At 39.0% G+C, this 11,545-nt stretch overlaps 1 protein-coding gene and 1 long non-coding RNA gene across 2 annotated transcripts in view; one reads left to right on the forward strand and one right to left on the reverse strand.

The window, feature by feature from the left end:
- LOC129407467 (uncharacterized) overlaps window positions 1-5,354 on the forward strand; it is a 49,397-nt gene extending 44,043 nt beyond the window's left edge. The window contains exon 5 of the long non-coding RNA XR_008631556.1: window positions 4,949-5,354. This is a non-coding gene — a long non-coding RNA (uncharacterized LOC129407467). The remainder of the gene's footprint in view (window positions 1-4,948) is intronic.
- Window positions 1,651-9,065, reverse strand: LOC110155913 (ras-related protein Rab-38-like). Its single transcript, XM_020920089.2, has 4 exons — window positions 8,770-9,065; window positions 7,812-7,942; window positions 4,903-5,040; window positions 1,651-2,910 (listed from the first exon to the last, which is right to left on the reverse strand). Exons 1-4 carry the CDS (start codon window positions 8,960-8,962, stop codon window positions 2,743-2,745), a joined length of 630 nt encoding a protein of 209 aa, XP_020775748.1. The 5' UTR covers window positions 8,963-9,065; the 3' UTR covers window positions 1,651-2,742.
- Window positions 9,066-11,545: the final 2,480 nt, after the last annotated feature.

The following is an 11,545-nucleotide window of genomic DNA, read 5'->3' on the forward strand; positions in this document are numbered from 1 at the left end:
TATTTAATGGAAACATCTCTTTAATTGCCCCAGTGCCATTATCTGAGCCACTCGTGTTTACTCCTTCACTGGACAAATGCTTCAATGATCTCATTGCTTCCCAGACACTAGACAGTATAAGGCATGTTTTAACCTACTGTATTATACTCTACAGTGGGGGCCTCGACTTGCGGCCTGCGGGCCAGATGGGGCCCCCAATAATTTCTATTGACAGTGACCCACAAATAAAATGCATAAATGCGTAAGAATTTGAACTACAGTTCCCATCATGCATTGCTGCCTGTAGTACCAATTCGGCTCCTTTCCTGCTGCCAGAGCAGCAGTGGCAAAAAACAAATAGCAAGACAGTGAGAGGGGCAGACAGTGCTTCTACACAGACTTTCAAATCCAAGTATGGCTACTACACATCCTGTCTCATTAGACACTTTGGCCAAGTGAATTGCATGCAAGCGCAGTGTCCTCCCGACTTTACCTGTCCAGACATCAATCAATTTTAATGTAATTTATTTCTTCAAACCAGAAGTGCATATTGGATTACAACTTTTACAACAAACCATTTTAACAGTTCTGATGATGGCTTGTTAAAACTGTAATTACCACTGTAAATATTAAAAAGACTAGATGACAGTTGCCGGTGAGAAAGGCTCAATGTTAAGACCTCAACACACAGTATATTGGATAAGCCTCTCTATATTAAATTTTGCAGATAGACAAGAATTTGGCACCCCTTGCATGTTGGGAAGCAGGATTATAGCAACAGTGAATCTAAACATCAGTTTTTACATTTACTGTATATTCAGTTCTGTTCATAAGCATCAATTGCATACAAATACAGTGCTTAAAAGGAGTAAGGTGAAGTAAAAATACTCAGGCAGCTATTTTCTCTTTCATAAGTTCTACAACTGTTAATTACTGACATAAGTGTTACATAACCTAGTACATACACTTACACCAGTTGATGCTACCGTGTCGCATCATTTACCACAATCAGTGACATGAAAGGCTAAAAATCCTGGAATTATCTTTATCAGTAAATGCACTATAAAGGTCCTTACAAGTGCGATTTCACAATTTCCCTTGTTCACAATAGTAAACCCTGACACCAGTTTAATGTCCAAGCTTACAAAACACAATAACTGCCCTTCAAGGAACTTTCTGTGACTGTAAAAAAAATCTTGAGCCATTATATTATGTGGAGGTTGTGCATGTGAAACCCTGACCCAGTACTTGGTCTAATTCCTGATAACGGCGCTGATGAGATGTAATTGAGGAGAGAAAGTAGGACGTTTGAGCAGGATGTTTGCTCTGAGTGTGAAGGGGATTTAAATGATTAACACAGAGCCTCAGATGCAGCAGATCAAACAGATAATAACACAGAAATACACTCACACATTTACACTGTTTCTCTTCATTAGAGATACAACAGTGATCCAAATGTGGTGGAGGAGGTTGTGGAAAGATGTGTATGGACCATAGACAATTCAAAATCAGGATTCACTTCACAGTGTGCTTTTAATCACATCCAAGAACAAAAACATTTTGAGAGAAAATTGAAATACGAGCTGTTTTATTTACCGCAGGCAGTATATGGAATAGAAAGCAGGGAGACAAATTTACAAATGGCATGATATAAAACTTTAGTGCTTTGATAATTGTTAGAAAAAAACATCAGAATTTTACAGTTAGTCAAAACTATTGACACTAACACCAAACAAGAGTGAAATCCTTCATTTTCGTTGATTCCCATTGTCTAATACATTCCCGATTGTCAAGTGTGTGACCAGCTATTATCAAATCATAAAAGAGATAAACAGCCAGATAAACAAAGAAAAATACATTTGGGAATATTTTTTTGGATTGTTGATTAAACTGGAATTAATTTTTGCTTCTAAATTTGTCACAAGTGATATTGTAGTTCATATGATGACATGAATAATCACAATTACTGTCAACTGAATAATCCTGACATCCTTATTTGCTTAAAACATGCACACCACACAAACCCATCATTTTAGTCATCCATCTATAATTCAAAATCTGCTGGGTTCCTGATGCTGCACTGCTCTTGACAGATTGTCCCAGAGACACTGAAGGATGGGTCAAAGGCAAAGGACAAATTTCCATACCATATACTGTCAGAACAGGGACAGCCATGCATATGTGCATATGTTCGTCAGCCATACCACTGAGCCACATGGCAACACTGAAGCCATACATTTTCAGAGTTGTGAGATCATTGCGTTGATCTCTATGGTGTAACATGAGTAACATGTTTTAACATGTATGTTTTTTACTGTTGCGCCTGATGGCATCACAAGCTTTTCTCTATGGACATATTTTTAAGGTTAATATACTAATAACATCAGAAGAGCTACATAGTGCACCATTATAAAATGTGCTTTATTTGAATACTAAACCAGTGATTTGCAATCTACAATTTGCCACCAAAATATTTTTTAAACATACTGCATGTACACTGGAATGACACAACATGAACTAAGAAAAAAAAATGTAAAAGCTCAATTAAAAGCCTCATCCATGAACAAAGTGCTGTCTTGACACAGGTTGTTTCAGCTTTATACTGCCCTTCATTTCCACAGACAAGCAGCTCCTCTTGTCCTGGTCATGTGACGCTACAAGTCACATGATTGGTCACTACTTGAGGCAGGAGAGCAGAAAGGGTCACCACTTGGGGCAGGAGAGCAGAAGGGGTCACCGCTTGGGGCAGGAGAGCAGAAGGAATCACCACTTGGGGCAAGAGGGGCAGTTGAGGTTGAAGTGGTCCCGGTGGCTATGGCTGTACCCAGACAGGATCAGAGACGTGGGTTCTCTCTCCAAAGCAGGGTTATCCTCATTACTTAAGATGTGCCCTACCAGACAATTAGCAGCCTCCTCAATATTTGTATTTTCCTATGGAGTAAAAGAAGAAAAAATACTCAAAACTAGTACTAAACTTGGTACTAATCCTGAACTATATTAGGATTAGAACAGAACCAAACCAAGTCTGCATCTGAATTTAACTGTACTAAACCAGGACTTGTAAGTGAACGCACAATGTCCTATGATGACCAAGTTGCAAGATGTCTCTTTGATTATTGAAACTGGCTGTAAAGAATTAACTCATATCACCTGCAAAATTTTAAAGAATCTTATTTTATAGGAAAGAGCGCCTCCCACAGGACGAAATTCAATGATTTATTTTTTGTAAGGATTAAAGAGATAAGACTATACTAAACTATTGGTATCTTCCTGCATAGGCTGAAATATGGTACACCTGCTCAATGCAAATTTATGTATGTAATTTAAACAGGTGACCTTATTATTAAACTAAATGCCACTAACCTTTAAAATATAATACCATTTGTTCATTTTGACTTCCGGCCAGTGAGGCTTTTATTGTTAGCTCGTCTGACTCTCTCCTCGGTGTGAAACTCATTAGAAAGTCTCTGAGTTCATTCACATGGAGCTGGGAATTTCCACTGTCCAACCTCAGACACGACCCTCAGAAACCCTGCAAATGTCATACCCTCTACATAGAGACACTGGCCAGCTAATTATGAACCAATGAAAGCAGGTTTACAAAGTCCTAAGAATGTTATAGATCAATGTTTAAAATGTATCTGTGAGAACTGTGTTATATTCAAGTCTCACGATACGATATTGTCACAATATGAACCTCACGGTGCGATATTTATTGCAATATCGAGGGGAAGCTCATAATATCACTATATACACCGCACAGTACAGTATATATTGCGATATTTTGTGGAGACTAACAAAACTGTGAATATGCAACTTTTTCCTCTTAAAATGCATTGACAAGACTTAATCCAAAGAGCTAAGGCTTAAAAGTGCTTCAAACTGTTATTTCCTCATGTAGTCTACACTGAAATGGTGCAAAGGATCATGGTCTATGTAGTTCCAGCTGTCTTTTTTTAGCTATTGCTGAACCATAACTCTTAATTTAAGCAAAGAGACTTGTAATTCGTTATATTGTGATGGTTCACAGTATTATTGTGAGAACTTTGACGATACAATATCACAATATTTCGGTTATTGTTACATCCCTAATATCTGTATGTATTTAGGGGTGGACAATATTGACACATTTTTTGGGGGATCCCCTATGAAATTATTCAGACACTATTATGGCAGTCCATCGGAAATGTGCAAAAATGGGCCTGTAAATGTGCAGAATTATCATTTTATAAATAAAAGTTGAAATGGTTTTAGTTATAAACAATACTCAATATTCAAATTTTACATACCTTCTGAACAACAACTGTAGAGATTTAAGTCATCTTAAATCTCATCTGTATTTATTACATGGTGCTAAATAGTCAGAATAACTCAGACAATATAATGTAATTTTCAACAACAAAAAAACATACGTAGTTAACTTTAACAATACCATGTCATCTTACTGATATAAATAGTACAGTTTATAGTACAGTACAATTTAAAAATGGAGCTCAACAGTGACCGCTATCCCATGGTTCTGGAACAAAATTTCCCATTCATTTTTCTCATAGACTTTCTGAGAAAAAAAATAAATAAATAAAACTTCAAAAGCTTGCTCAGGAATAATCAGCTACGCTAACTACTGACCACAAGAGCTATCATTTTATTTACAATCTGTTTCTGAAACTTTATAAGTCACAATGTTATTAAAACATTTTGAGGAATCTTGTGTTTTAAATGACCTTTTTGGACTTAAAACATTATGGAAACTAGTTCCACTGTGATGCGTTTGAAGTTTTAATATTGTGAGATTGTTTTTTTTTTCTTATCAATGGAGATTTGACCAGAGCAGGCTAAGCTCCATTAGTATGTCATTTCAATGCTGGGTATCTTTTTTTTTTTTTTTTTTTACCTTACATTACTTATTTGTTAACATTGTACCTTTGCTGAAGTCTCAAACCAAGCCACAAATCCATTCTCTCTGCAGAAGGTGTCCAGTTTGGGGCTGTGAGACGCGAGCTGATCCGATTTATTGGCCAGGAGCACCGCTGGGACTGGTCTGCCGTGGTTCAGAGTCACCTACAAACCACAGAATAAATCACATCAGACTTAGAAGATGCTAAAGACAGCTACAAGTGCATTAACTGTGTGAAAAACAATGCCTTGAGTAAATAGGTTGCCTCTTGTTGTCTAATAAAACCACAAGAAATACCGCTCTGCTCCAAATTTGCTTCTAGCTACAAAAAGGCTTTTACTTTGCTCAGATTAGCTCGCTCACAAATCTACTCACCGTGTTTATTGTTCTTTGGCTTACAGCAGCCAAGAGACTTCATAAAAAGCCCTTAAAATAGACACGTTTTCATTCAAGTTGTCACAAATGAAGTATAATACAATTGCACTGCTGCACAAAAAACGAGCATTACAGAATGATCTATCTTAGTGAAAAGGGTGACTTGTAAAATGTCATTACAGACTTTGAAAGCTTGTTTTGTCCTGTATTTCTGTAGCAGTAAATGGTGGCTACATAGGCTAGATTGTAGATATATCTCTTTACATGGGAAGGGAACTATCTGTGGTTTGCAGACATGTGAGGGTCTCTATGGACTACAAAGCAGCAGGACAATCTCTGAAATGAAATCTAATGTGTTACAGGATGTCAACAAGGTAATAAAATAACACACTATGTTCCTGACAGGTGCTGGGCAATACATACCAGTGTTTCTTTTAGATGGAAATGTCTAAACAGGCAACAAAACAACATTATTTTTATTTGTTGTATGTACAGTATTCACAGCATATCAATCTATTTAAACCAGACAGTTGGCCTAATATTTTAAAACAGAATCAATGGGTTTGTTCACACATACTCACATTAAAACTGGGACTCAAGTATGATTAAACATGGAACTAAACCTGAACTTAGACCATTGCTAAATCAGGGCTTAACTGGGCTCAAACCAGGACTAAACCAGGACAAGAGTGAATGCACATTTTTGCCTAGAATCCTTTATACTTAGTACCATACTGAAGTAAAACTGTGCTAACTGTCTCTCTAACCATCACCAATCATACCCGCACACACACCATTAATACATAGGTAGGTGAGTCAAGTGTCTTGCTCAAGCACATACAAATTATTTATGAGTAAATAATGTCTAACTACTTATATTGTGCTTTCTTAATACCAAGATGCAGTTTGCAGTTGGGTTTGTTTATCATTCATCAACAAGCGCACACCTAATACAGGCAAGATGGGTGAGGTGCCTTGCTCAAGGACACAACAACAATCAATTCCAATAGCAAAACCACCACTTTTTAGTCTGTGTCTCTATTTTCTGAATAAAGTGTACAAAGTCTCTAACACTAAACTGAGGTATTAACTAGTAACTTAACTTTCTGCAATCTCTAATGGGAAAAACTATTGGAATCATGTTTTGTTATTGTTACATAGAAACATAGCATTGTAAGCACCAAAGCAACGCATGAACTATCTGAACCCTTTTACTGTCTAACCCTGAAAATTTGAAAACATTTCTCTTGGTAAATTGTAAAAAGCTCAAGCCCATTTTCTTGTATCTCTGCAGAGCAAATATGTGACAGATGCAGCCTCTTTGTCCTAAATAAAAGCGTCAGTGGCATTTCAGGCAGATGTTTGGTCAGTCGTGACGGCACACTGCTCTGTTCTTTGACATTTAAAACACAAAAGGTATGAAAATATGTCTCTTGTATTCTCTGCGGTGAATACCTTGGCCCTCACCTCAAAAAATGTTTCACTTTGTTATCTGCAACATCAGTGGTTTGTAACTGCTTTTTGGAACTAGCATTTTGAAACTCCCATTGTATGAACATTCGACATGGTACACCAATATTCAGTTTCTTTACAGAGGGTTGTTTTTTTCTAAAAGTCCAAAAAAGTAATTTTACTTGCAGCCTACAATAGGACCTCGACCTGTTTGTCAACTACTGATCTTAAGAGTAGTGGATAAGTTTAAGTGTGACACTTGCACGGTCTAAATCTAAATTGGGACTAAACTAACGAGGTCTAGAAAAGGATCAAACCAGGTGTACTCAGGACTAAACTGGGTTCAGATCAGGACAAAGCCAGGAGAGTGTGAACAAGTATAAAGTTATGGTGTACTATCTGGCACTTTAATAAAAACTAAAACTAATTTCAGTGTGCTTCAGTTGACAGAGTAAAGCAAATCAACGATATCCCATTTGTGTTCCATGTGGATATGTCTGGTAATTACAAAGATCCTAAACTTAAACTGTGTGGAAACATCTGTAATTCTATCAAATTCTTAGCTTTTTAAATTATAATAAGTAATAATTAAAAACTCTTAAGAATGCTGTGATATCAATTGAACCTTGCAGAATTTTTGTGTGTAAGGGCTTCAAGTAATAATTATTTTGCTAAAGATGTATGAATATGAGATGTTTTTAAAAAATTGACCATAAGCTAAATTATCGCTTGAGGACATCTTGAGCTTCCAGCTCCTACTGACCCTGGCTCCCATTGACTTACATTAGAATATTGTAGCCCCTCTCTCTGTAACTGCTACAGGGAGCCTTGTCATTTTGGTCTTAAAATGTTCATATTAACCTGCTCTACATGATCCTGGTGGGGTTTTTTTCACTATTTGTTTGTCCAAAAAAATTCTATTCATAATATAGAACCTGGCTCCAAACTCGATCCTGTAAGCCTTAGCATCGCAATCATCATTTGAGTGGAACCGAATACTGTGGGTGAAGTCACACTCGCTTAGTCCACTTTTTTTATACAGTCTGTGGTATATAGTCAAGATAAAAATTATTTGCTGAACTTGTTTCAGGTCTATGTGTCTTCTTACTTTGGAGTCCAGGTCGTCCTTCCACTTGAGCACAGCCTCAAAGGTAGAAGCTCGTGTAACATCAAACACAACCAGTGCCCCCACGGCCTCTCTGTAGTAAACTCTGGTCATGTTCCCATAGCGCTCCTGTCCTGCAAAGCATGCACACATGTGTCACTCTAAAGCAAAACTAATGAGAATAGTACATAAAACTGGGCACCAAAACTAAAGCATTAAACCAGTGTGCAGCTCTGAACAGATCGTCTGTGAGAAGAAAGTGAAATCATGTGACTGGAAACAGGACCATGGGACATTAGCATTCCTCCAGATCCTCGGTGGAGACAAAATAACCCTCGGTATGATGCAGATCATACATAGACCTTTCACAATAACTATGTTTGAAGTGTGATCATGTTTCCTCATCAAAAACAGACTTGGAGTTATGGTTTGTTTCATTCACACATATATATGCATATTTGCATATTCCTGCATATTTAGGATGAGTTCTTCTCTCAAATTGAAAACACTCCACAACTCCCATACCCATAAATTGCCAATCTCTTCTCTACTAACCAAAAATTTAAAAAGGCTAACTTAACTTGAGGTTAACTTGAAAACTACAGCTTCATAAATTCACAAGAGCATTTTGAGCTTTGGAAACGTAGACAGACTATGCAGACGTGTGAAAGATAGATAGATCAGATCAACTTTGCCAGAGTTGCCACCTGCTTGACCCACCAAGATCATATGCACTCTTTCTATGACGGTCTACACAAAATTGCTAGAATAAAACGTACATAAAATGTTTTATATAAATGACTAGTAATTAACTTGATTACTTATCCATACACATCTTAATTGGCTTACTACGCTTATTTGATCACTTAATAGGGCTCTCCCGGTATATTGCTGATGCAACAGTAGTCAAACCATTAATATAAAGACTATTATCAGCCTCTCTTCAGCTTTCTGCACAGACCTGCTATATCCCAGAGCTGCAGTCGGACCACCGTGTTGTTGTCCCAGTGAATCACTTTGAGAGCGAAGTCGACTCCGATGGTGGCGCGGTAGTGTTGGGAGAAGATCTGGTGCACGTAGCGCTTTATGATGGACGTCTTACCCACTCCGAGGTCCCCAATCACCAGCACTTTAAACAGAAGCTCCTGCTGCATGGCCACGGCCAGGAGCTACACAACACGGCGGTTAAAGAGGAGGAAATGTCATGAATTAACAAGGCTATAAGCACATTCTGTGTTAGGATGTATAGGTCTACAAAACTCCTATAAAAATACGCAAAACCTAACCAAATAGCCGATACAAAAGTTTTACACTGAATAAAGAAGGAAAGAGGCTGTTTTCCAAAGTCCAGGGATGGTCTGAAAAGAGAGTTTAAGTGGAACTCATGTGAGCGGGGCCAATAACCGGTGCCGCGTTCTGGGACTGTGCGTAATAAATACCTTAACTCAATCACATGCTGTTTTCTTTTTTATGTTGCGAGGTTATAGAAGTGCTAGTCTACAATATAGTGTATTGTTCTCCTTTATTGTTGAGATGTAAAGGAGAATTGGCTATACTGTAGGACCATTTTCTATGGCTTTGGAAAGAACGTGTGTCTAATTTAATTTTCTCCCATGCTGCCTATAGTCTATGCACAACATGTTTATCTTTTGTGTATCTTTTGGCTCGTTCATTTCTTTGTGTCCTCTTATATCTGCTGTTAGCATGAACCAATACTGACTTGCACTTGAACGCATCCAGTAACTGTGCTGATGAAAGGCAACTGGCATTTCAGTCAGTGATTCTCACAGTGTAACATCAATGGGGCCATGCAGACTATAGGCTTAGGTTTGTCTTTTGCCCCGATGTTTGTATTATATTAAAGGAGTACAGTAGTTTGTGACTGGTGAAGGTAATCTACCACACATTTGCTAATAGTAGGGTCCCAGACATCCCTATTTACCCGGGACAGTCCCAATTTTGAGCCCTGTGTCCCTTGTCCCTGCAGATTTATACAAAACCAGTGATTTGTCCCCGTTTTATACAAGAAATGTCCCAGATGTCCCTATTTTTGACCAGTCTTATCCCAACCAACAGTAAAGAGAGGCAAAAATTGTCAGTTTTTTGGGTAAAATACAGAAAAGCTGCTTAAAATGATCAAAACACAAAGAAAATGTGACTATACTGACTCACATTAGTGCCGAGTGTGTAACAGTGTTCCTTAATTACACACTCGTGTCACAATTTTATTATTACCAACCAACCCAAACCAGGGAAGTTCCAGTTTTTTATTTGAAAATCCGGTCACCCATAGCTAAGAGACTATTGTTATTGTACTACTTGTAGTTTTAAACATGAACACAAGGGGGCGTTGTCCGTCTACAAACGCAGTGAGAGCAGCGGCGCTTGTCCGTTGACCACAGCAGCTGTACGCTTTAAAGGTTGTATGGAGGATTTTTTTTTGTTTCAAATTGTCAATGATAGCATTATAGAGGTGCAGTAGCCTTGTAATTATGATGACCAAAAAAAAGAGAATAAAAATTCATCAACTCTGGACGTGGTGGGGCCAGCTAAACAATTACCAATAGATAACGACACTGCCTCGTTATCTGTTAGCTGACAGGCTGTCAATCAATCTCCCTACGTTTCTAGCGTAACTGACTTGCCTGCGCGCCGCCGGTACGTGGTTTACGTACGCCTGTCACGCAGTCCACAGACGCAAGCCGCACAGACGCTGTTTACTCCACCAACGCAACAGTTCTTAGCGGCTTTTTTTGACCTATATCTTCCTCGCAGTTCGCACAAAGTTTGTTGCAATGGCAGACAAGAATCCAGGAGCAGTTAGCCACAAGAGAAAGTCCGTTTTTGAGATTGCTGAAAGAAGAAGACAAGGGGAAAAGCAGCGAAGCCAAACTAAGGTGATTCTTGAAGATTCATTCCAGCGATGGCGCAACTGAAGCAGACGCAGGGTCTAAAGACTGACGCACTGGTCGCCAAATTACTCCTGGACAGGTCACTTCTGCTTATTATGAAAACGTACTTTATTTCCAAGAGCTAGTCAAACGTTTTTCAGGACACGAAAGCGATATCCTATGTCTGAAAACGTAATTTTCAAGGCAAAGAAAGAGTCCGCTTGCTGCTGCGTGTTGTAGCTAGTTCATTCGCACTGAATCTCCGCGCAACCTTCTCTGCACCCCTTTCCTGCTCCTCCCCGCTGCCCATCCGCTCTTCCCCCTGCTCCTCACTTCTCCGGGCACAGAATCTCTGCGCACCGCTCCTCTCTCCTCTCCCTCCTCTCCCTGCTCCCTGCTCCGCTCTTCTCCCTGCTCCTTTCCGCGCACGAAATGTCCGCGCACCCGCTCCCCCCCGCTCCTCACTTCTCCACCTTGCCTAACCAACACTGTAGTTAGTTGTTTACAAGTCATGTGCAGCGCACCGGCTGTAAACAAACCTGTTTCTGGCGTAACGAGGAGGCGGGAGGAGGCGTTTCTACGTAGGGAGCTGTAGGGGAGGGGGGGTGGGTTCACGCATGCGCAACATTTGAAAAAGGACAAACAGTCGCTGGATTTCTCGTTCCTTGGAAAATCCTCTATACAACCTTTAAGTGTTTGTCACATGATCACGAATGATCACTGATCACCTGTGTCACAAAAAAGGTCCAGTAGGCCTATGCGAGCAGCAGATAGTTTTAGATAATTAACAAATAAATTAACAAGCATTTTTACAGTTTTGATTAGGCTATAATTTACAAGATTTTG

The sequence above is a fragment of the Boleophthalmus pectinirostris genome, unplaced genomic scaffold, assembly GCF_026225935.1.
Source record: "Boleophthalmus pectinirostris isolate CB_2022bp ecotype Guang Dong unplaced genomic scaffold, ASM2622593v1 HiC_scaffold_12, whole genome shotgun sequence".
Taxonomy (NCBI): Eukaryota; Metazoa; Chordata; class Actinopteri; order Gobiiformes; family Gobiidae; genus Boleophthalmus; species Boleophthalmus pectinirostris.

Bases quoted from the DNA above. Each gene is read 5' to 3' on its own strand.
- LOC110155913 (XM_020920089.2), bottom strand. From the start codon at position 8,962: ATGCAGCAGGAGCTTCTGTTTAAAGTGCTGGTGATTGGGGACCTCGGA. The intron at 7,943-8,769 runs GTCTGTGCAGAA...CATGCTTTGCAG, and splicing joins GCAGCTCTGGGATATAGCAG to GACAGGAGCGCTATGGGAAC. The intron at 2,911-4,902 runs GTACAATGTTAA...TTTACTCCATAG, and splicing joins GGTTTGAGACTTCAGCAAAG to GAAAATACAAATATTGAGGA.